Source organism: Equus quagga, chromosome 2, assembly GCF_021613505.1.
Source record: "Equus quagga isolate Etosha38 chromosome 2, UCLA_HA_Equagga_1.0, whole genome shotgun sequence".
Taxonomy (NCBI): domain Eukaryota; kingdom Metazoa; phylum Chordata; class Mammalia; order Perissodactyla; family Equidae; genus Equus; species Equus quagga.
This window is the reverse complement of record NC_060268.1, coordinates 152,921,325-152,946,738: the sequence shown is the minus strand read 5'-3', so window position 1 is coordinate 152,946,738 and position 25,414 is coordinate 152,921,325. Positions and strand designations below refer to the sequence as shown.

The following is a 25,414-nucleotide window of genomic DNA, read 5'->3' as shown; positions in this document are numbered from 1 at the left end:
AATCAGAACAGAGAAATAAATGATAAATAAAGAGAAAAATGAGAAAACCATCATAGAGAGCCACCAAACTGAATTGTCAGTCTGAAATACACAGAACAAGAAACAAGGGAAATATGGAACAACTGGAAAACAAGTGATAACATGGCAGCATTAAGCCCTCATATATCAGTAATCACTGATGGAAATAAGAGGCTATCAGAAAATGGACTGTCTCATCTATGAGATCTTTTTATTTTGAGGAAGATTAGCCCTGAGCTAACATCTGCCACCAATCCTCCTCTTTTTGCTGAGGAAGATTGGCCTTGAACTAACATCCATGCCCATCTTTCTTGACTTTATATGTGAGATGCCCGCCACAGTAAGGCTTGCTAAGTGGTATGTAGGTCCATGCCTGGGATCTGAACTGGAGAACCTTGGGCTGCTGAAGCAGAGCATGCAAACTAAACCACTATGCAGCCAGGCCAGCCCCTATGAGATCTTTTAAACAAACCTTGTGGTAACCACCAAACAAAAAATCAGAACAGAGCCACAAATCTTAAGTAAAGAGAAACCTGAGAAAACCATCACAGAAAACCACCAAATTGAAATATCAGTCAGAAATACAAGAGAAAAGAAACAATGGAAATATAGAACACCCAGAAGACAAGAGATAAAATGGCAGTATTAAGCCCTCAGTAGTCACTCTAAATGTAAATGGATTGAATCTCCAATCAAAAGACACAGAGTTGCTGGCTGGATTAAAAAACAAGACCCAACAATATTCTGCCTCCAGGAAACCCATCTCAGCTCTAAAGACAAATACAGGCTTAGAGTGAAGAGATAGAGGATGATACCCCAAGCTAATGGAAAACAAAAGAAAGCAGGTGTTGCCATACTTGTATCAGACAAAGTAGACTTCAAGATAAAAAAGACAATGAGAGACAAAGAGGGGCAGTATATAATGATAAAAGGGACACTCCACCAAGAGGACATAACACTTATAAATATACGTGCACCCAACACAGGAGCATCAAAGTACATAAAGCAACTATTAATTGACCTAAAAGGAGTTATTAACAGCAACACAATAATATTAGGGGACCTTAACACCCCACTTTCATCAATGGATAGATCATCCAGACTGAAAGTCAACAAGGAAATAGTGGAACTAAATGAAAAACTAGACCAGATGGACTTAATATATATATATATATAGAACACTCCAACCGAAGTCAGCAGAATACACATTCTTCTCAAGCACACATGGAACAGTTTCAAAGAGAGACCATATGTTGGGAAACAAGGCAAGCCTCAAGAAATGTAAGAAGACTGAAATCATATCAAGCATCTTTTCCAACCATAATGCTATGAAACTAGAAATCAAGTAAAGAAAATGCTGGGAAAATGACAAACATGTGGAGACTAAACAACAGGGTACTGAACAACAAATAGATCATTGAAGAAGTTAAAGGAGAAATAAAAAAAATCTAGAGACAACTGAAAATGAAAATACACCATACCAACTCATATGGGATGCAGCAAAAGCAGTCCTAACAGGGAAATTCATAGCAATACAACCCCACCTTAACAAACAAGAAAAAACTCAAATCAGCAATCAAACTACTCCTAACAGAACTAGAAAAAGAAGAACAAACAAAGCCCAAAGTCAGCAAGGGAGGGAAATAATAAAAATTATGGCAGAAATAAATGAAACTGAAACCCAAAAAAACAGTAGAAAGGATCGATGAAAGAGTTGGTTCTTTGAGAAGATACAAAAAATTGACAAGCCCTCAGCCAGATTCACTAAGAAAAAACAAAGGCTCAGATAAATAAAATTAGAAATGAAAGAGGAGAAATTATAATGGGTACCACAGAAATACAAAGGATTATAAGAGAATACTATGAACAATTATATGCCAACAAATTGGACAATCTAGAAGAAATGGATAAATTCTTAGACTCATACAACTTCCCAAAACTGAATCAAGGTGAAATAGAGAATCTGAGTAGACTAATCACAAGAGATTGAAACAGTAATCAAAAATCTCCTAAAAAATAAAAGTCCAGTACCAGATGGCTTCTCTGGAGAATTCTACCAAACATTCAAAGATTTAATACCTATCCTTCTCAAACTATTCCAAAAAATTGAGGAAGTTGGAACACTTCCTAAGACATTCTACGAGGTCAACATCACCCTGATACTAAAGCCAGACAAAGGAAACACAAAGAAGGAAAATTACAGGCCAATATCGCTGATGAACATAGACGCAAAAGTCCTCAATAAAATACTGGCAAATCAAATACAGCAATACATGAAAAGGATCATACACCACGATTAAGTGAGATTTATACCAGGGACACAGGGATGGTTCAACATCCACAAATCAATCAATGTGATACACCACATTAACAAAATGAGGAATAAAAACCACATGATCATCTCTATAGATGCAGAGAAAGCATTTGACAAGATCCAACATCCACTTATGATAAAAACTGTCAATAAAATGGGTATAGAAGGAAATACTTCAACATGATAAAGGCCATATGTGACAAACCCACAGCCAACATCATACTCAACCAGGATAAACTGAAAGCCATCCATCTGAGAACAGGAACAAGACAAGGGTGCCCACTCTCACCACTCATATTCAACATAGTACTAGAGGTTTTGGCCAGAGAAGTTAGGCAAGAAAAAGAAATAAAAGGAATCCAATTAGGCAGTGAAGAAGTGAAATTCTCGCTGTTCACAGACGACATGATTTTATATCTAGAAAACGCTAAAGAATCCATTGGAAAACTGTTAGAAATAATCAACAACTACAGCAAAGTTGCAGGGTACAAAATCAACTTACAAAAATCAATTGCATTTCTATATGCTAATAATGAGCTAACAGAAAGAGAACTCAGGAATACAATCCCATTTACAATCACAACAAAAAGAATTAAATATCTAGGAATAAATTTAACCAAGGAGGTGAAAGACCTAGACAATGAAAAGTATAAGACATTACAGTAAGAAATCAATGATGACATAAAGAAATGGGAAGATATTCCATGCACAGGGATTGGAAGAACAAACATAGTAAAAATGTCCATACTACCTAAAGCAATCTACAGATTCAGTGCAGTCCCAATCAGAATCCCAATGACATTCTCATGGAAATAAAGCAAAGAACCTAAAATTCATATGGGGCAACAAAAGACCGCAAATAGCTAAAGCAATCCTGAGAAAAAAGAACAAAGCTGGAGGCATCACAATCCCTGACTTCAGAATATACTACAAAGCTACAGTAATCAAAACAGCATGGTGCTGGTACAAAAACAGGTGCACAGATCAAAGGAACAGAATTGAAAGCCCAGAAATAAAACCGCACATCTATGGACAGCTAATCTTCAACAGAGGAGCTGAGAACAGAGAATGGAGAAAGGAAAGTCTCTTCAATAAATAGTCTTGGGAAAACTGGACAGCCACATGCAAAAGAATGAAAGTAGACCATTACCTTTCGCCATACACAAAAATGAACTCAAAATGGATTGAAGACTTGAAGGTAAGATGTGAAACCATTAAACTCCTAGAGAAAAATATAGACAGTACACTCTTTGACATGGATCTTAGAAGGATCTTTTTGAATACCATGTCTACTCGGGCAAGGGAAACAAAAGAAAAAATAAGCAAGTGGGACTTCATCAGACTAAAGAGCTTCTGCAAGGCAAAGGAAACCAGGAATAAAATGAAAAGACAACCCTCCAACTGGGAGAAAATATTTGCAAATCATATATCTGACAAAATATATAAAGAATTCACACAACTCAACAACAAAAAAACAAACTGCCCGATCAAAAAATGGGCAGAGGACATGAACAGACATTTTTTCCAAAGAAGATATACAGATGGCCAACAGGCACATGAAAAGATGTTCAACATCACTAATCCTTAGGGAAATGAAAATCAAAACTACAATGAGATATCATCTTAACAGCCATTAGAATGGCTTTAATTACCAAGACAAAAAAATAACATGTTGGAGAGGATGTGGAGAAAAGGGAACGCTCATACACTGCTGGTAGGAATGCAAACTGGTGCAGCCACTATGGAAAACAGTATGGAGATTCCTCAAAAAGTTAAAAATAGAAATACCTTATGACCCAGCCATTCCACTACTCGGTATTTATCCAAAGAACTTGAAATCAACAATTCAAAGAGATATATGCACCCCTATGTTCACTGCAGCATTATTCACAGTAGCCAAGATGTGGAAGCAATCCAAGTGCCCATCGACTGATGATGGGATACAGAAGATATGGTCTATATATACAATGGAATACTCCTCAGCCATAAGAAAGACAAAATCGTCCCATTTGCAACAACATGGATGGAACTTGAGGGTATTATGTTGAGCAAAATAAGTCAGACAGAGGAAGACAAACACTGCATACTTTCACTCATATGTGGAAGATAAACAAGCACATGAACAAAGACAACAGATTAGTGGTTACCAGAGGGGAAGGGGGTTGGGGGGTGAGCATAAGGGGTAAAGGGGCACATATATCTGGTCACTGACAAATAGTAACGTACAACTGAAATTTCACAATGTTATAAACTATTATGACCTCAATAAAATGAAAAAGCAATGGCCCATGGCAGGGCCATCCTAATTCTGGAGGTTGGGCCGGACACAGAGGACACATTCAGGCAGTGTTCGGGCCTGGTGGACTGCAGTTGGGCCTCTGGGTATTACTGCATCCTCCTTCTCTCTGCCCCACAGCCCAGGGCCCAGGGCCTGAGAGGGCTGGCCCACCCAGATCAGAGAGTCTTTTGGGGTCCAAGCACCTCTACTTTAAGGTCCTTCACTCAACAATTTCACTGAATTTTCTCAGTTCTAAGACTCACCTTTTCCACATTTTTAATCTCTAAAATCAGAATGTATCTTACAAATGATCTGTATATTTAATATGGTAATATCTTTCTATCCTTCCCAAAGCATGTTAAATCAGTAGTACATCTAACAATCTTAGTCTTGAAGAAATAGAAAAGTAATAGGAGCCACTTCTTGAGGGTCTGCTTGGGACAAATACGTTACTATGTGTGAATGCTTTATCTGTGGTGTCATGTTTACTTCATGACCAAAATGGGAAGTAGGTTTTGTGCTATGCACTGGCTCCACGAACTTGACAGAGACTGCCATGAGCCTGCAATGAAGATTCCAGGGCCAGTCTGGACTCGCTGGGAAGAGTGCAGTGATTGATTAGCGATGTCTGCCAGGGGAGTGGATTGGGTAAGAGGCGCTGTCCTAGGTGGTAAGATTTATTATTTCTGTTTTACAATCCCAGATTCTGAAAAGTTAAGCAGCTTCTCTAGGTCATAAAGCTAGGAAATGACAGAGACAGGATTTCAACTTAGGTGTGTCTGATTCCAAAGCTCTTTGTTTATTCTTTATTGCCTCAATAAATATGTCCTGAGTAACCAGAGTGAGTCAAGTGCTGAAGAATTTACTAACACAAGGTTTCTGCCCTCTGTGATATTCTGAGATATTATAAAATGAATTCAAAGGCAGCAGTGACTAACTCTGGGGAAGTCTGAGGAGCTTCACAGAGGAGATGCCATTTATGCTGCCATTGGAAAGGCACTAGGTGTTTGCCATTTGGAGAAGATAGGGAAAGACATTCTAGGAAGAAGGAACAGCATGTGTAAGGGCGTGGAGGCAAGAAAGTAAATGACGTATTCAGGGATGCCATGTTGTCTAGCATAGGATATAGGAGGTTTGGTTGGGTGAGGAGTGTGAGGTGGGAAGAGATGAATCTGGAAAGGGACATTGGAATTCCATTGTGAAGGCCTCTTGTGCCATGCTAAGGAGTTTGGACTTTATTCTATAGACAGAAGGGAATCGTGGAAGAATTAAGTTGTAGAAACGGGTGGAAAGCCATGGTGACACGTGAAGGCTGGATGGGATGGGATGAGGCAGGAGGGAGCCTGGCTGGAGATAGTTCCTCAGGCAGGGACAGTGTTGTTCATTGCTCTTAATGACACTCATTCCAGGGGCTTCTTGCCATCTGTGTTTGATAATTTTTGGTTTTGAGCTCATTTTTTTGCTGACGTTGGTAATTCTGAGGACCAAAATTGGAGATACTTCTCCCCAGAGAGTATTTGCACTCGTCTTTGCTGGGCACCAGGTTTGGTGCTGCTCTGGGCCCATGCAGCTTCCTTGGCTTACCCTGGGCTGTGCCGAGCATCTGCTTCAGCTCTCTACCTGGCAGGCAAGGCCTTTGCAAGCATCTGGTCCACCTTTCCTGCCTTAGGATTCCCGCTTTGTGTATCTCTTATGCTTGGGGTTTAAATGTACAGTTGGCTACCTTTCCTCCTTCCCTGTGAAAACTGAACAATACCCATATACATTCTGACCTTGTCTCCAGCTCAAAATTGAAAGGTTTTGAGTTTCAAATGGGAGATGAACAAACAACATATGTTTTATACAACCAAAAAACCAAAGCTGCAAAAACAAATTTTGAGCCCATGCCTATCTATAAATTCAGACTTTCTTTGGGAGATCAGTGACATCAGCCCAGAAGTCAGATCCAATTTGTAAGCAATAAACCAATAAGTAAAGATCAATTAAGCAGTAACTGTAGAAGAGGGCATCAGTATTACTGATTAGATGTATTTGTTAATTGCATTGAAGCCCCATTTCTCTACAAGACAGCATCTATGTGAAAGAAATCTTCCATTATTATGAAACAGCCTTGTGAATAAACTCTGCCCTTTATACCCAGGGTTTCAAATGGAACTAGGCAGTAGTGTGGGAGATGTGCATATGATGTATTCAGGTGTGTGCACATGCAATGCTGATGGAACATACGTGCATGTGCACACGTGTATCCATTATCTCCTCTGCACAGAAGAGCTGCCACTATTCCATAAGGATTTCTTGAGTACTTACAGGGAGTCAAGGAATAGTAAAAGGATGACAGACACTCACCACATTCACTCTGGCCTTCACAAAGGCCACATGCAATCTGAAGGGAGGGATGCGCCCATGGCTCCGTTAACAAGTCAGGGGTTTCCCAAGAATTAGCACCCAGTGTTCCTGGCCCCTGGAGGTGCCCTCTATTCCTACTGTGACTCTGGCCTGGGCCTCTCCTCTTCACCAGCAGTGTGCAGAAGAGTGGGTGGGGGGGCCAAGGGTGTGGTGGAGGGTGAGGTCTGCCATGTTTTAACCCCTTGAACTGGTGTTACGTCCTTGTTCTGCCGTCAACTTGCAGTGGGATCTCACACAATTCATTCATCTCTTTAGGCCTCTTTCCTCACCTGTAGAAAGGTTATTTCTAAGGTCTGCTATGGTTCGAACATGCCATAATAATTGTGAGTGCTCATCACTGCCCTGGGCTTCAATACCCTGCACATCTCTCTGCTGCTGTTTGCTTTTATATTGTTAGTTCATCTTTTGCCATTTCTCTGTCCATCCATCCATCCATCCATCCATCCATCCATCAGCACATATTTACTATGTGCCAGATCCTGTGCCAAGGTTCCCCAATGTCATCCTTCATTTCTATAATCTGGCATTTTGTTGCCTCTAATCTGTCACACTGGAAGGTTAGATTTACGAATTCATTAAGGATTTAGTGTGAAAAGTGAGGATGGAATGATTAAGTAAATCATGGTATGCCCATATGACAGAATAGTCAGGAGTTAATTATGATAATTATGGCACGGTAATTTATTACTTGTTGAAAACACAGAATAAAGAAGATAGTACACTCTGATTTCATTGATGTACACGTATGAACATAAGCACTGGAAGGGAATACATGAAAGTTAAATTAGTTACATTTATGGGATGATAGGTGATTCTTTTCTTTTTTGGGTTTCCTTTGCTTTCATACTGAGGCTTGTGCATTTCTCATGCTTTTAAGCAGGAGTTCATTCATCAAATGTTTACAGGATGCCTGCTGGTGTCAGGCACTGTGGGGGATTTATGGTTCCTGCTCTCAAGAAGCTTTGGTCGAGTAGAAGGAGACTGATGCACACACATAAATTCCCTGGGAGGAGGATAGGCAGAGGAGGTAGAGATCAGGTGAAGGGGATTTTGAAGTTTTAGTATTTGCTAAACTCTATAGTCGGCGCCTCTGTGAAGCAGCCGCAGGAAAGCTATTTTGGTCCTGGTTACATTAATAGAAGCCCAGTGGGGCCTTGGCAGGAACACACCGAATATCTACTGTTTCAACTATTTCCAAGTTATCCCAACGACCAACAACGCAGGGCTATTTATACTTGTGTTGGAGTATGAACCTGAATCCGCAGTCCTTTTGGACGGATGAGTGGCCTGGCTGCCATCCCCACCCCTGCGTCTCAGCTGGGCCTGTGCGTCTCCACTCCCCACTGAGTTCACAGGAGCTGGGAAAACAGTCCCCAGGTGAAAGTGAATGACTAGTGCTACTGAAGCAGCCACAGAAAACTGGACTTTGGATAAAGTAAAGCTTGAAATGTTGAATTCAGGAGCAGCTCAGTCTGCACTGCACAGAAACAAGGAAAGCATGTATTGGTCAAGCCAGAATTTAAAGTTTTGAATAGCTTTATATTGACTTTGGTAGTTTTTCTTCTTTTTTACTATTATTTTTATATTAAGAGTCAGAAAGGGACACTTACATTCGAGGTGCAACTTTGCTACCATTCAAGGGGGAATTGAAATTGGGGAGGTCCTAAGAGATGTCAAAGGCCTCCACATTCATAATGGCCTCAAGTTAGTCTTTTTGTCATTTTCTATGAAAAAGCTACAGGGCTGAAAGAAGACGCCATTCATAATAAACTTTAAACTTGTGGCTTATTGCCAGACCACACTCCTGCAGTATACTCTAAAAAATATTTTAAAATAAATTCTGTATTTATCTTTTGAATAACATAATTACATTTCATGGCACTTTTTATGTTACAAATATTAATCTGGTGAATGTAAACATTTTAAATATACCATCATTTTTGTATTCCTGTTATTTAAAAAAAAAAAAAGTCTTTGTGTGTTAACACACTGAAGCTTCAAAAAATCAAAGCCTCTGAGCGTCCTCTGCCTCTGACAAGCGCTGGCCCTGCTCAGTGGAAGGAGGGAGGTGTCTGCCCCGTCCCATTAGCCAGGATGGATGCTGGCAGCAAATCAGGACAGAAAAAAATTAAATACATGTCGAGGTTCAACTGGCTTTCTTTTCCAAGCTGTATTATTCCCTTGGCGCTCATTTTAGGTTATATGTGCTTCTCTTTCTCCCCTCTCCAGATTGCAGGCTCTTTATCGAATCATAAAGTGAGCCCCAGAGATGTTAAGCGAGCTGCTCAAGGTCACCCGGGCAGTGAGCAGCTGCGCCGGGGCCAGAGTCCAAGTCATGTTCAGCCTGCTTTATAAGATCGCACAGTCATCAGCTGTGCTATTTCGGGGAATTCCTGCTCAGAGTCGATGCTGCTCTCATCACACCGCATGCGTCTCAGGGGGAACCACCTCCTCTCTGTTGCCCAGTTAAAACAGGTGGAAAATGGCAGTGCATCCCTGGGTTGCTTAATAAATCTACCCGTTCTCATTAACATTATACAGCCTTATATTTTCGAAATAAGGTTGATATAAATGTGCTTCAGACAGGATGCTCTGATTTTCCTGTTTGCTGGGTCTAAGAGCTCTGGCTCCTCCATGCCCCCAAATCCGTGCCTTGTTCATCTCTAAATCTCTCACTGTGGTTTAGTGAGAAGATTATGAGCTTGCACACCGCACTGGTAAAACGTTAAGAGGCTCGCCGTATACGGTGTTGGTTGAGGATGTGAAGAAGCAGGCGTGGCCTCACACTGCCCGCGAGTGTAAGCTGATACAACCTTTTTTGAAGGGCAGCTGTTAACATTTGTTTACATGTACTTCCTCTGTGACCTGAATCCTACCTCTAGGCATCTGCTCTAGGGAAATGCTCAAACATCACAAAGCGGCACGTACAAGAGTGTCCACTGCCGTTGTGGACCAGATGTCTGACAACAGGGAACTGCCTCAGTAAGCTATGAGATATCCATTATTTAGGATGCTGTGAAGCAGTATGATAAAATGAGGGGGATCCAGATATGCTGCCTGGAAAAATCTCCAAGACATGCTGTTTAGCAACAAGCAAGCTGCTCAGTAATGATGTGTGGTGGATGGATTTAATTTATGTGTAAATATGGGAAAGGACTGGAAGGCTGCATGCCTGAGCATGGTGACCATGTGGCCATGTGTCCTGTGGTTGGCAGCAACAGTGGGTGTAGACTTTTTTTTGGTAATATGGGTATATTGTCGTTTATTTACTCACTCCCTCATTCATGAACATGGGGGTTTCCAGGCTTTCTATTACAAACAATGCTGCAATCAATACCATCACACACATGTCTTTACACACTTGTGCAGGTACAGCTGTGAGAGAAACTCCCAGAAACAGAATTGTTGAATCAAAGGCAACTGCACTGTTGACTTGATAGCACAAAATTCCCCTCCCTAGGAGTTGTACCATTTTGCACTCCTGTCAGTAACACAGGAATGTGCCTTTTTTTTTTTTTTTGAGGAAGATTAGCTCTGAGCTAACATCTGCTGCCAATCCTCCTCTTTTTGCTGAGGAAGACTGGCCCTGAGCTAACATCTGTGCCCATCTTCCTCTATTTTATGTGGGACACCTGCCACAGCATGGCTTGCCAAGCGGTGCGTAGGTCTGGCACCTGGGATCCGAACTGGCGAATCCTGGGCCACCAAAGTGGAATGTGTGAACTTAACTGCTGTGCCACTGGGCCAGCCCCAGGAATGTGCCTTTTTTAAAAAATCAAGGTGAAATTCACGTAATATAAAATCAACCATTTTAATGCGTACGATTCAGTGGTACTTTGTACCTTCATGTTGTTGCGTGAGGTGAAGACTTTTGTCTGCAATGTCTGAAAATGATTTATGGTGACAACACATTCATGTGCTCCTTATTTAATTAAAAATGAAAAGAAAAAGAGTATAGGCTTCAGAGTCAGACAGTTCTGGGTCTGGGTCCAGGGGCTGCCCTTCACTAGTTGTGTGACCCCGGGGAAATTACTTGTTCCACATGAGGCTCAGTTCCCACGTCTTTGAGATGGAGAAAAGCACACTAACACTGTGGGGCTGAGAGGTTAGATATACTATCGTGGGAAAAGCAGCTGGTTCATCGCAGTGGTAAATGGTGGTTCCTTTCTCCCTGGGTCACTCTGGAGGCACAGCATCTGTAGGCTCTGGCCTCGATGGCACAGGTTCAAATCCCGCCTCCCCTCTTTCTCTGTGAAATCTTAGGCAAGTGCCTCCACTATTTTGAGCCTTGGTTTCAACATGTAAAATGGGGATAGTAGGTTGTGGTGAGAACTAAGTAAGATAGGACATATGAAGTGCATAGAACAGAGCTTGTTACACAGTAAATGCTCATGAAGTGGGGCTACTGGATTTGAAGTGGGGGTACTGGCATAGTGCCCAGCACCCTAGGTGCCCAGTGGATGAAGGACCCCATGAAGCTGTAACGCCTGCTTCTCTCTGCTCTCTGACCCAGGGCCATTGGTGCCAACCCTCTGTACTGTGACTGCCACCTCCGCTGGCTGTCCAGCTGGGTGAAGACAGGCTACAAGGAGCCGGGCATTGCCCGCTGTGCCGGTCCCCCAGACATGGAGGGCAAGCTGCTCCTCACCACGCCTGCCAAGAAGTTTGAATGCCAAGGTGAGCCCGGGAGTGCGAGAAACGTTGGTGGCTAGTGGGTTGTATCCCCCCTTCCTGCTGCTGGGGGTCCAGGACCTGCCTAACCCTGGCAGGGCCTTCCAGACACTCCCATGTCTCTGCAGGGACCGGCTGGGTGGGGTCAGGTGGCAGGAGCGAGGCACCTGCTGCCTGTTAGCATGGCTGCCCTCTAGTCCTGATGTCCAAGGAACGAAAAAGCCAGGCAGAAAATCTCAGGCTGTGAGGGCTTTAATCCCTCCCGGGGGTTATGTAAGGAACATAAAAATAGCAGCAGTGTTTCTGGAAGCCCCAAGCCTCTCAGCAGTGCGAGCACTCAGGCCTCCCTTTGGTAGGAATTGTGCTCAGCAATTAGCTTAAAGCCCTGAGCACCGGACCCAGCTGCCACTCTCCTGACATTTGCAGAAACACAGGGCCTGAGTGTGATTGCAGGCACCTCACCCTGGGCTTCTGTAAATGCCCCTTCAGGGATGGATTGACTGATGGACCGACGGCCCAAGTGCCAGGAGCCCTGCTGAGCAGAGGGAGGTAGCCAAGTGCCTGCCTCAGGCCCAGCTTTGTGTGCAGGGGGACAGCTGGGGGAGGGCACTGGAGGCCATGGGGCACGGCCTCTGCCCTCTGCGAGCTCGAGGACCATCATCGGAAATGAAACTGACAGCCATAGGTTAATGAGGAGGCCCCGGGCCACCCTGTGTGCAGGATGCTGTCACAGGCGACACAGTTCAGAGGGGCTCCATCTGTGGCTCGGCTGTTGGCTGTTGGGAGCAGGCCAATTTACATTGAAACATTTGCTCAGTATTTATTTAACGGAGTGGGGTGGAACTGGTGAGAAGTTTTTCGTTATTTTTTTTTTAACTTTTTATTGAAATATAACACGTATAACAGAAAAGGACACAGATCCTAAGTAAATGGCTCTCTGAATTTTCACAAACTGAATGCACGGAGTAACCAGCGCCCGGATCACGGAACAGAGCCCGCCCCTGCCTGTACCAAGAAGGCCCCTGACGCTTCCCTCACTTGTCACTGAAAAGTGTTGTTTTTTCATACTCATGCCTTTGCAGCAGAGCCGAGATTTCTCCACTTCTAGAAGGAGTCTTAAGTGGAAACCGGAGTTCACTGGCTGGTCTTACTATGTATTCTTGTAAGGTCTTCATGTCCCTTATTGGTGACGCCCTAAGCAGCCTGGCTGCCAGCTCATCCACCTCCAAGTTCAGGGAAGAGCGACCAGGGAGTCCTCAAAGGGCCGGAGAAGGTCTTGCCCAGAGCTGGAGAGGTGATGGGAAAGGTCCTTCCCGCATCAGCCTGGGAGAGAAATAACTTCAAGGCAAAGGGACCTTTTTCCCCTTAAGCACGGCCTCCTCGCAAAGCTGCGTCTCCAGCCTGCTGAGGAGGACCCCTCGTTATCCTGGTCGGCGGGTGACAGGGCTGGGGAGGCTGCCTTGAAGGGGTGTGAGGGGATGGGGAGCCAACGTCAATAATAGTGACTGTGACACTCGCACACCGATGGCCCTGCCGTGCCCGTCAGCTGGGGACCTCCTTAGGTGTCCAGCGCCCATTAGCACTTTTTGTGGATTGGCTCCTTAGTTCTTACAGCCCCGGAGGCAGGGGCTATTATTAACCCCCTTTTACAGAGGCGGGTCCAGAGGCCCCGGAGGTGGACTGAGAAAGGAGAGTATGAGCACAACCCAGAGAAAATACAGCGAGGGGCAAAAATCTCCTTGGGGAGAGGGCTTCTGGCAGGTCCCTGCAGGGCTGGGGTGCTCGGCATCAGGGGCTCTATGCCAGCCCTGCCTTCCGCCTGCACTGACGCCCTCCCCCTGGCCGCAGGTCCCCCCACCTTGGCTGTCCAGGCCAAGTGTGATCCCTGCTTGTCCAGCCCATGCCAGAACCAGGGCACCTGCCATGACGACCCCCTGGAGGTGTACAGGTGTGCCTGCCCCAGCGGCTATAAGGTGAGTGGAGGCTGCGCCGGGAGGAGGAGGGCTGCTCGTGTGCAGGGTGGGCAAGGCTGGGTCTGTCTTGTTTGCTACTCTGTCCCCAGTGCCCAGAGCAGTGCCTGGCCCAGAGCAGGCTTGAGGGGATGTTTAATTAATGACCGCACATATGAATGAATGAATGAACAAGTAACTCCCCGGACAGGCAGGCCAAGCTGCTGAGGGGGTGGCTGTCTCTGTTGGCTCACTCTGGCCCCTGGGTCTCCCTGGGATCCCATCACTGACTTTTCTCCCCAGGGTCGAGACTGTGAGGTGTCCCTGGACAGCTGTTCCAGCGGCCCCTGTGGAAACGGTGGGACCTGCCACCCACAAGAGGGTGAGGAGGCCGGCTTCACGTGAGTTGCCTGGAGGGGCTGGAACCTGATACGCAGGGTGCTGATGAGGTCCAGCACCTAAGCCTCAGTGCCCTCCTCCTCCGAATGGGATGGCCCAGGTCCCCCTGTGCTCTGGGAGGAGATGGAGGGCAGGCTCAGGGGGAGCAGGCCCTCACTAGAGGTCTCTCCATGCCCACCCAGGCCAAGACCCTGTTGCCCAGAGGCAGTGGAAGCCCAGAGAGATTAGGGTCTGCCCCAGGCACACAGCAGGCTGGGGCTTGGAGCTGCGCTGCCCACTTCTGCTCCAGGCCTCTTCCTGCTCTTGCCAGGTGCCAGGAGGGTCTTTTGATGGTACTGGGAACCATGGCCAAGGGCATATGCAGTGGCAGTGCCAAGGAGCAGTTTGGGGGTGTTTGAAACCCCTATAATCTCCACTAACCCATAAGGCCTCCAATCAAAGTGAAATGTCTACTTGTTGGGCCAATTTGCCTGAAGGTGGGGTGCCCAGCCAGCTCCTTCCTATCCAGCCACCACCCTGAGCCTGCCTGAGGTGGGGCCTCCCCCCAACAACTCACAGTCACACTGGTTGCACATGGGCAGCTCATTTCCCACCGCTCCGTGAGGGGCCGGCCCTCATGACTCTTCTCTGCTATCGCCATGCAAGCCCCTCCACAGACCCTGCTTCCCCTGGACCCCTCAACACGCCCCCCCACCTTCCCAGAGGCTCCCGGACCCAGAACTTTCTGGAGGAATACATAGTATTTAGTTGCTGAAAATAAATTGCCAGTCGAACAAATTGGCTCTTCAGAAAATGAGGTTGAGTCTACTGGCAGAAATGGCCAAACCTGTCTCTGCAAACCCATATTAGCAGATGTAAAAAAGAAAGCACCTCTCTTCCCGTCATCGCCTTGGAAACAGCGTCCTTCCCATAGGCTTGGTCCTCCTCTGGGCTTTGACAGCGGCTCCGTCAAAGCCCCCTACTCCTTCGCTAGATTCCTGGGGGGAGTCTATGGAGAGTGGGGGCCTGAGAGGACACCCCCAATGAACTCCCCCTGCTGGGCAGAGAGAGGGTGCAGCTGGGGGGTTGTGGAAGCTCCCCTCACATCTAGCAGCCCTACAGAGTGGGGGGCCGTCAGGGTGGGCCCTTTAGGTAGAAGGGGGTGCCCCCTTGAGCTGTCCCTCCACCCTGAGGCTTACAAGGGCCTCCTGGGTTACTCTCCATCTGTGCCCACCACGCCCACTGCCCTGCACCCAACCCCCAGCAGGGGGAACCTTCTGAAATGCAAGGCTGATCCCATAGTCCCCGCTTAAAACCCCCCAAGCCTTCTTGGGGAAAAAAAATTCAGCTTTAGGACGTGCCTTGCAACAGTGGGCTTCAAACCTTTTTGTATCAATAGTCTACTGTACACTTGATCAAAGCAACATAACTGTACTACAAAACTTGATTGATAATCATTTCACCCAAAAGTAAAATTTTGTTAGACCGTATCTCTTACTAAGATAGATGGAGCTTCTTTTTGGTGTTCTTTTCTCCTCATCAGTTCCTGTTTCCAGGAGTGAATATTACAGAATGAAAGAGGGCTCAGCAGCCAATCAGTTCCTTTTTAATATGTATATACATAGCTGTAAATGCGGGGAAAGTTGGTTCACATATATAAATCAATGGGATCAGAAGTTTTATTGTAGCCACGTCATTTAATTATTTTGAAATCCTTCTGAGTTTATATGCCAAAATCCCAGAGTGATCTGTCATCAAAAATTATTTTTAATGCTCTATCAGCTGACAGTTCCGTGAGGTCTTCCTTAGTGATTTTTAATGCACGGAACTGGAGACCTTTTGAGTTGCAAAAGCATTTGTTCATTCACTTGGGGAACATCGATATTCCTAGCTGTCCCCTTATTTGGCACCTGAGGATTTTAGCCCCAGGCCTGTCCCTCCTTGGACTCGGGCGGGGAGAGGCGCGCACGCCTTTCTGGAGCTCTGGGGATGATCGATTTAGGGAGGAGTTTGTGCAGAACTTGAAGATCTGGAAATTAATTTCTCAGACCTCTGTGACCCACATACCCCTTGGAATGGGTGCCCCAGGGGACAGTGTACCCCGGTTTGAGGATCACTGATCTCCAGGGCCCTCCACCACCTGACTCCTGCTCACTCTGCAGCCCCGTTCTCACCCCATCCCGGAAGTGTGTGCTCCCCAAATCCTGAACTATTTGGATGAGTAGGTCCCCTCCAATAGGACGGTGAAAGGCTCTCTCCTCCAGGCTTTTGCATATGCCTCTGCCCCCAAGGCCTTCCCTCCTCTTCCTGCTCTCTCCTGTCGGGGTCCTTGGCTAATGCATCAGCTCCTCCAGGAAGCCTGCCTTGACCGTTCCCCCTGAAGAAGGAGTTAGGTGTCCTCTGCTCTTTTGTCCACCTTCCCCAGCCTCACTGTTGCACTATCCTGATACCCACCACCTCTCCTCTGGTCACCTGTCTCCTCATTGTCTCCCCCCCTAGACTGTGAGTGAGTCCCACGAGTGTAGGGCCAGTCTGGTTCACCTCTAACCCCTAGCACCTAGCAAGGGCCTGGCCTGGAGTAGGGACCAAAGCTCAGGGATAATCGTATTGACCGGTGGCCCCAGGCTTCCACCACTGCCTCAGGAAGGCTGCCTACCTGGGTGTGGGCCCACCCACCTCGCCCTCCTCCCCTGCCCCGCCCAGGTGCTCCTGTCCTACCGGCTTTGAAGGACCGACCTGCGGGGTGAACACAGATGACTGCGTGGAGCACGCATGTGCCAACGGGGGCATCTGTGTAGACGGCGTGGGCAACTACACCTGCCAGTGCCCCCTGCTGTACTCGGGTAAGCCTGGCAGGGTTTGAGCGTCTGCGGGGAGGCCAGGGCCCACGCACACCCCGTTCCCGTGGGCGGAACACCCGGGGACCTGCCTCAGTGTCTGCAGGAGGTTTCTGCTGGGCCGGCTGCCTGGAACAGCACAGAGAACAGCTTCTCCCCTGCTTCTCCCTCCTTCTTCCCCCAGGAAGGGCCTGTGAGCAGCTGGTGGACTTCTGCTCCCCGGATTTGAACCCGTGTCAGCATGAGGCCCAGTGTGTGGGCACCCCAGATGGGCCCAGGTCAGTGGTGCCCGTTTCCAGGGCCAGGGAAGGTCATGGACAGCAAGCTCCCTCCCCTCCACCACCTCCCCATCCCCATGCTAACTCCTCACCTGTCGAGGTCTCGGCTGTGCAGGTTCCTGCCAGTCAGTGCAGGAGGTGGTGGTGGGCACAGCTTTGCGGCCAGACACGCCTGGGTTATAGCATGACCCTGAATGGATGCCTTGATCGTTCTGTGCCTCGTTTTTCTCATCTGCAAACTGGGCGTACCAGGAGCTTCCTCCTGGGGTGGCTGTGAGGATCGCATGAGCAAATGCATGGAGAGTACTTGGCTCCAGGTCCGACATCTGATAAGTGCTCCACAAATAGCTGTTATCATTCCAGATCCACAGTTCCTCATCTCCAGTTACAAAGTTCACAAAACTCTGAAAACCAAAACCCCATTGGATAGTAAAATCTAACCTGAACTGAACAGATCTGGAATAAAAGCTGAGCTGCACTGATGGAGATTACTCAGCCATTATTCATCCCACGTATGTGAATGTACAGAGATTTCGCTGCAGAAATGTGGCCATGTTTGATCAAGGGGCCGCCCCAGATCCCACTGGCATGGTACCTAGTACACAGTTGTAGGAACTCTTACCTTTCCAAAATCCAAAAAATTCTGAATTTCCCAACCTATCTGGCCCCAGCAGGTTTGGGTAAGGGGTCATTGACTGTTGTCACCATTATTATTACTGGCATATGTGGAAGTGCTTTGTCACCTGAAGACGGCTGTTTGAAAGTTTTTGGTTTTAAATGGGTTTTAAAAATGTTGCTCTCATCTGCAGCGTTGCATCCACTGGTCAGGGCAGCACAGGTGGTCAGGGCAGGGCTTCTTAGGGTCTGTGGCTGAGGAAGCTGGCCAGGGCGGGGGGTGGAGTCCCCCAGGGAGCCCATGGTGCACAGGAGCCGCCCAAGGCCCAGGGGCATGAAGCAAGAGCTGGGGGATTATCGAGGCCCGGATCCGAGGTCGAGGGGCTGCACAGGGGCCTCCGTCCACGTGGTGGACAGACACTGCACTTCTGGGTGAGCTGCTGGGTGGCTTTGGTGCGGGAGACCAAGAGGCAGTGGCACATCAAGTGGCATACCCGCTCTTCAGAGGGGCTGGGCCTCAGAGGGGAATAAAGCAGGACTGCACGTCGTCCAGTTTGGAGGTACTGGGATAGGCCCTCGCCCCACAAGAAGACGAGCACACCGCGGGTTATAGTGCGTGTTCTCTCAGCTTCCTGTCTCGGCGGGAAGATGGAACTAACAGACAGTCAGCTGCGCCTAGCATTGCACCTGAGAGCCAGCGAGTATTCAGCACACATTCACTGAACGAATGAAAGAATGAGTGTAAACGAGTGAGTGGGTGGTGGCTTAGCTACTGTGACATTTTTCAGACTGCAGCCCGGGCCCCACTAGTGGATTGTGATCAGTCAGGTGGGTCAAGATGAATGTGAAAAAATAAAACAGACAATATCAACGAGCATCACGCCATTTTATACAGTAAGGACAAGTATGGCAGCAGGAAACTGGTTCATGGGGGGGGGGGGGGTGTGTGCGTGCGTGTGTGTGTACTGGGTAGAAAGGTATTTCTTACAGCTTGAAAAACACTGGGAATGAGTGAAAAGTCCAGGCAGGAGCGCGTACCTGCAAGGTTCTGTGGTGGACCCTTGGAGTTTGCAGTTTGGAAGGGTTTCCGGCAAGGGATTGCTCAGTGACAGCTGGGGTGTTCACCAGAGGCTTCCTGGAGGAGGTGAGGTGTTGGCTTGGCTGCACTGCGGCTGGGAGAGAGAAGAGGGTATTCCAGAATCAACAGGGGTGAAGGCAGAGAGCCGCTGGGGTGGGCCTGCTGTAGGGGGAGCAGGATGGGGAGAATCTGGCAAAATAAAAGAGGGTCACTGAAAAGGGGGTGGAGGGACGTGCTCTTTCTTTGATAGGCAGATGGTTGGCAGAGCTGGACAGACTCAGGCAAGCAGTGAGGCCCAGCAGGAGCCGGCCTGGAGTCAGGAGCTCACAGAGAGGCGGGCACTGGCCCTTCTGAGAGCCAAGAGGCCTGCCCACTGGAGTTGGGGAGGGCAGGGAAAAGGGATGGTGGGCCCCGTGTGACGCAGGGCCATGCGCAGGGGGAGCAGCCGCGCAGATCGAGAAGGGGCTGGAGTTTGGCTTTGGTGTGCTGTTGCTGGTGAGGGTGGGTCCTCCATGACAAGAGTCCCATCTCCTCCAGCCCCTGGTGTCCACCCTCCCAGCCCGGAGCCCGCCCCCTGGCCTCTCGCCCCTGCCAAGCCCACACAAGCTCTCTCATTTTACTAGAAAAGGGTCCCAGGATGGGCTGGGGCATCTTTATATCTAGGGCTCTGTTTCACCTCCTGGGGGACCCCATAGACCTACAGGGCCTTGAGGTTCTCTGTCACACACACACACCCAGCCCCTGGGCCCCACAGGCTCCTGGCTGAGCTCTGGGCTGAGTGTGGGGCTGACTGCCCACCACTGCCCCCTGCCCCCTAGGTGTGAGTGTGCCCCAGGCTACACTGGTGACAACTGCAGTGAGAACCAGGATGACTGCAGGGATCATGGCTGCCAAAATGGGGCCCAGTGCGTGGACGAAGTCAACAGCTACTCCTGCGTCTGTGCTGAGGGCTACAGGTGAGTGGCCTCTGGACACACCATGAGTAACCAACTCCTCCTAGCCATCAGCCCCGGGCTGGCAGGAGCCCCCAGGCATGGCTAGCCTGGGAGTTGGGTCCTGGGGTTTTAGCCATGGCTATGCCAGTCACCAGCTGTGTGGCCTTGGGAGCGTTGCTTAGCTGCTCAGAGCATAGGCAGAGGGTCCCTAACCTGTTTGGTGGAGGGAGGAGCGGGTGGGCACAGATTACTGGGCAGTGCGCCATCACTTACCTGCCCAGAGAACCTCTGATGATATGTCCTGCCGTTAAGGACATTTACCTTTGCATCTTGGTTCCTCTGGGAGGTTGGGAGGGGAGGGCACCTGCCCTCCTTCTGCCCCCCACCTTCCAGGATCTTTTTTTTTTTTAACAGTTTTATTGAGATACGATGCACATACCATATACTTCACCCAGTTAAAGTGTACAACCCAATGGTTTTTAGTATATTCCCAGAGTTGTGCATCCATTACCACAATCAATCTTAGAATGTTTTCATTACCCCAGAAAGAAACTCCACACCTCTTATCTGTCACCCCAACCCCGCTCCCTCTCAGCTCTAGGCAACCACTAATCTACTAACATCTATGTCTATAGATTTGCTTATTCTGGATATTTCATATAAATGGGATCATATAATCTGTGGTCCTTTGTGACTGGCTTTCACTTAGCATCATGTTTTCGAGGTTCATCCATGTGGTAGCATGTATTGGAACTTTGTTCCTTTGTACAACTGAGTAACAGTCCATTGTTTGACTAGACCACATTTGTTTATCCATTCATCCATTGATAGATGTTTGGGTCGTTTCCACTTTTTGGCTACTGTGAATACTTGCTGCCAGAGTGCTGTAGCCTGTACTGGAACCACCTGTTGGTAGTAATGTCCCCTCTTATTTCTTTAGTAATATGAGCCTTTTCTCTTTTGCTTGTGTCTTTAGTCTCAGTTTTCTTTTCTGTAAAATGGGTATAGTAAAACTTGCTAGCAGTCTAGCAACACGAGGAGTGAGTGCTTCTTAAACTTTAATATGCACACGAGTCACCTGGAATCTTGTTAAAGTGCAGACGCAGGAGGTTTTCCATTTCTGACAAGTGCCCAGGTGATATAGCTGCTGCTGGTTCAGGGACCACACTTGTTTCTCATCTGATTTCCTAGTATCCTTCTGGCTCGTAATTCTCTCAGGAGAACTGTTCATTGGGAGCATCTTCGGTTGCTTTAAGGATCCAGTTTCCCGAGATGTTCAGTGAGTGTCTCTCCAGGACTGTGGGAGAGGAAGACGCCCGCTTGCTCCTTTGCCTTGCTCCCTCTGACCTGTGTCCTTTTCCTCTCAGTGGGCAGCTCTGCGAGACCCCTCCCCGCCCGCCTGCCCCCAGGAACCCCTGTGAGGGGACCGAGTGCCAGAACGGGGCCGACTGTGTGGACCAGGGCAGCCGGCCGGTGTGTCAGTGTCTCCCGGGCTTTGGTGGCCCCGAATGTGAGAAGTTGCTCAGTGTCAACTTCGTGGATCGGGACACTTACCTGCAGTTCACCGACCTGCAGAACTGGCCGCGGGCCAACATCACACTGCAGGTGCGTGCCCTGGCGCCTGGTCACAGGGGGGAGCCGGGCAGCAGGGGACCCCCCGGGTCAGAGCATCAAGATGCATCCCTGCCCAGGTATCAGTCAAAGCTCTTTGGATGTGGGTGTCAGGATCTGAGCTTGAACTAGTTAAAGCACAGTTGGAGAGGTTATGGGGTCACACAACCAACCTCAGAGAAGGGCGGAGGTGGACGTGGTTTCATGGGTGACTGGATGCAGAAAACCAAACTGACCAGGATCCTCTCCCACCCTCCCTTGTCTCAACTGCTCCTCAGCTTCAGCTCCTAATGTTGCAGATGGCGTTTCTCCACGTGGCTCGAACACAGCCAGAGTTAGCTCTGGGTTTATATCTTTAACCAAATGTCCCTGGGGTCCCTTATTTTGCCATTTCCTGTCTTGAATTCCACCTCAGAACATCACTATGTTGCCCTCAAAAAAAGCAAATCCCACTTCAACAGATTGTTTGCTAAATATTTCTTGGGGAGGGAGAGGAGAGTAGATTATGTCGTACATCACATGATAAAAAATTTAAAACTCCTCTTTAGTCATCTCTCTCTTTTCCCAAAATTCCATTCCCTATCCCAAATGCCACATCTCTCCTCTCTCCTTTTTTTTGTCCTCCTCTCTTTTTTTCTCAGAACCCTTCAGCCTCTCAAACATGCTCACTCTGCTCTCCTTCCCTTTATCAGCTCCCCAGAATCCTATCCGCTCACACTGCCCACACAGCAAGACCACAGCCAGCCTAACTGCTCCATAAAGTAAAACTTGCCCAAACCCTACGCAGCTGTTGCCTCTGGCACAATCTTAGGTAGACTCAGTTTATCCTGCTGGCCCCATGGCTGCCTCTTCCCTGCCAGCTCTCATTGGACAACCGTCAACAACCTCAGGGAAGACCTCTCATTGGCCTGCCTTCAGTCACATGACCATCCCTGGACCAACCACTGAGTCCAGCGAGATGGGGTGCCATGATTGGTCCAGCCTGGGCCATGTGCCAGCTCTACAGACCAGGGAGTCAGTTCTTTACAGGGAGAAAGCGGGGAAAGGGGACAAGACAGGAAGAAAGATCATGGCTCCTACAGCATCCTAGAGGGATCTCCCTCCCAAGGCACTACTCCAGCTTTTGCTTGCATGGCTACAGTGACAGGCACGTTGTCCTGAGGGGCTCCTTCCAGGTTTGGTGGCTCAGGTGGTTAGAGAGTCTTCCTGGATCTCCTCTGCAGGTCCCACTCTGGCCCCAAGGCAGCTCCCTGAGGCCCACAGAACAGCTATGGCACATCGAGTCTAACTTTCCTCTCTGGGCAGATGGTCCCAAGGTCTCTTACCTACTCCTCCTAGCACTTAGTTTCTGGGCCTCAGCTGGCCCATCTGCTGTGCCTGTCCCAACCCTGGCCAGACTGGCAGTGGATGGGCTATGAACCAGGGGCTGCCAGCCTCTGTCAGCACCCCCTTGATGTGTCACCTGGGCTGGCTGGGCAGCCAGGGGAGGACAGTTCTGCACACAGCATCTCTCTTCCAATTGTGGGTCCCCCAACTGCCCCACCTACCAGCCTGTGTCTCTGCTGTGTGGGGTTGGGTAGAAGGAAAGTGCCATTGCCCATCAGGTCTCCACGGCAGAGGACAATGGGATCCTGCTGTACAACGGGGACAACGACCACATCGCAGTGGAGCTGTACCAGGGCCATGTGCGTGTCAGCTACGACCCAGGCAGCTACCCCAGCTCTGCCATCTACAGGTAGGGCTTCCTCGTGCCCACCAGCAGCCCTCAGGCATCTCCTGGGCCAAGAGCAGGTGGTTCCTGGCACCACCAGAAACCTGGGCTGCTTGAGCGGAAATGGCATTCAAACCATCTAGTCCAGCCCCTGCTTGGGTCTGAGGCTTTCTGGGGCCTGAGCAGTGGTCCCACCCTTCCCCATCCCACCACCACCTCTCAGGGGGCTCCTTAGTGGGGAAGCGGAGACTGATAACTTGGAAACCCCTGCCCCAAACTTCTCACTTTCCCCAGAGAGTCCCCAGAGGGAAGCAGCAGGGACCAGGCCATAGGTCACTGAGTCCCCAGGTCCCCTCCCTTAGAGATTTGGTCCTTTGGGAAGAAGCTGCTGGTCCAGTGGCCTTTCTGGGGAAGTGCCCTGGAAAGGATGGGCCAAACTGAAGCTCATTCCCTGGGGTGGGGCACCCCGTTTTTTTCCAGTGCCGAGACGATTAATGATGGGCAGTTCCACACAGTCGAGCTGGTCACTCTTGACCAGATGGTGAATCTCTCCATTGATGGCGGCAGTCCCATGACCATGGACAACTTCGGCAAACACTACACGCTAAACAGCGAGGCCCCCCTCTATGTGGGAGGTGAGGACCTGGCCTGGGTGGAGCTGCAGCTGGCCCCCCTAGGCCTCTCCATCAGGAGATGTGACAGTCATTCCAGGTGGGGCCTCTGTTGCTCTCTGGTCTGAGGCTTTCCAAGAGAGCTGGTGTCCAGGGCACTGGACTATGGGGGGCAGTCCAGGATGGTGGGGGAGGGCCCTAGTCAATGGCCAAGCTGCTGATGGATTGTCCTCCCCTGCCCAGAGCCCATGCTGCTCTCTGCCCAGTCCAGACTGACCAGGAGGGATGGGTGCCTGGGTTGGGTCTGAGGCCTGGCCTGGAAGACAGCAGGTGTGGGGGCCTGGGACTTTCCCAGCTGTCTTCTGCCTTGTGGGCACCTTTCCTCTTGGCTTTAGGCCAGAAGGGGCTTGTCACTTGTTCAGGGTCCATTCCCAGTCTCGGGGCCTTAGAGGCCTGGAGCTGCTGCAAGCTTACAGGCTTTGTGGCTAAACGACACAATCCACGATCTAGAATATTTCTAGGTCCAGACGAGGCAGGTTTCCAGAGGCAGTGGGGCCATCTCAGCGCTGCAGAGGGCCTTGCTGAGACTTTGGACCCCTGGGTTCCACCCCAGCTGCTTATTAGTTGTGCAACTTCGGGCAAGTCACTGAGCACCAATTGTCAAATGGGGTTTGGCGATGTCTACCTCACAGGGTTGCTGTGAAGTGATGACTATAAAAGTGGGTGACAAAGTGCCATCCATCCACATGAGCTCTAGGCCCAGGTCCTTTGCTGCTTTGGGGTCTCTGGGAGGTAAAGGCTGGTGTCCCAGAGGGAAGGAAGGAGCCCTGGGCGAGGGCAGCCAGACGTCAGGCACCCAGAGCCTCACTTATTAGCTGGCTGCTGCCAGGCCTGGCACCCTTGGGCTCTGATCACAGAGGAAGCAGCTTTTCCATTTCTTCTGGGAAAGGAGTCTGGACCCTCTAAGGTGGCAAAGGACCTTGGCTCAGGGTTGCAGAGACAGAAGGACAGAGGCCGAGGGCAAGAGGGAACACTGTGGAGATGCCAGCAGACCTCAGAGGTGGGTGCCAGGCACGGTCTGAGCCTGACTCAGCTCAGCTCTGCCCCCCTCCCCCATCCCAGGGATGCCCGTGGACGTGAACTCGGCCTCCTTCCGCCTGTGGCAGATCCTCAACGGCACCAGCTTCCATGGTTGCATCCGAAACTTGTACATCAACAATGAGCTTCAGGACTTCACCAAGACGCGGATGAAGCCAGGCGTGGTTCCAGGCTGCGAGCCCTGTCGAAAGCTCTACTGCCTGCATGGCATCTGCCAGCCCAACGCCACCCCGGGGCCCGTGTGCCACTGTGAGGCCGGCTGGGGAGGCCTGCACTGCGACCAGCCAGCTGATGGCCCCTGTCATGGCCACAAGTGAGCCCTCGCCCCTGCCCACCTGCAGGTTCCCTTCCTTGCAAGTGCCACTTTCCCCTGGTGAGGAAAGACTGTACTATAAGCCCCCAAATTGGAACATGTGGCCTAACACAGGGTTTTATTAGTTTTTTCTGGTTTTCAGTTTTTATTGAGGAAAAGGTCCCTAGGGTTAGTCACAGACTCACATTTTGCTCCTTTCCCCTTAATCGTGAGAAGAGGATAACATCCCATGAAGCCAAGGCTGGGGGTGTGGGGCACCCTTAGGTGGGCCTTGGATTGGCTCCAGTCTGTCCTCACAGTGCCTTTTCTCTGT

The 25,414-nt window shown here is 49.1% G+C and overlaps 1 protein-coding gene across 1 annotated transcript in view; it reads left to right on the top strand.

The window, feature by feature from the left end:
* SLIT1 (slit guidance ligand 1) overlaps positions 1-25,414 on the top strand; it is a 160,408-nt gene that overhangs the window by 133,674 nt on the left and 1,320 nt on the right. Inside the window, exons 25-34 of the mRNA XM_046652826.1 lie at positions 11,530-11,693; positions 13,536-13,660; positions 13,940-14,037; positions 16,718-16,857; positions 17,036-17,129; positions 19,641-19,778; positions 21,125-21,362; positions 22,973-23,103; positions 23,560-23,714; positions 24,813-25,101. Of these exons, the coding sequence (XP_046508782.1) occupies positions 11,530-11,693; positions 13,536-13,660; positions 13,940-14,037; positions 16,718-16,857; positions 17,036-17,129; positions 19,641-19,778; positions 21,125-21,362; positions 22,973-23,103; positions 23,560-23,714; positions 24,813-25,101 (1,572 nt within the window). The remainder of the gene's footprint in view (positions 1-11,529; positions 11,694-13,535; positions 13,661-13,939; positions 14,038-16,717; positions 16,858-17,035; positions 17,130-19,640; positions 19,779-21,124; positions 21,363-22,972; positions 23,104-23,559; positions 23,715-24,812; positions 25,102-25,414) is intronic.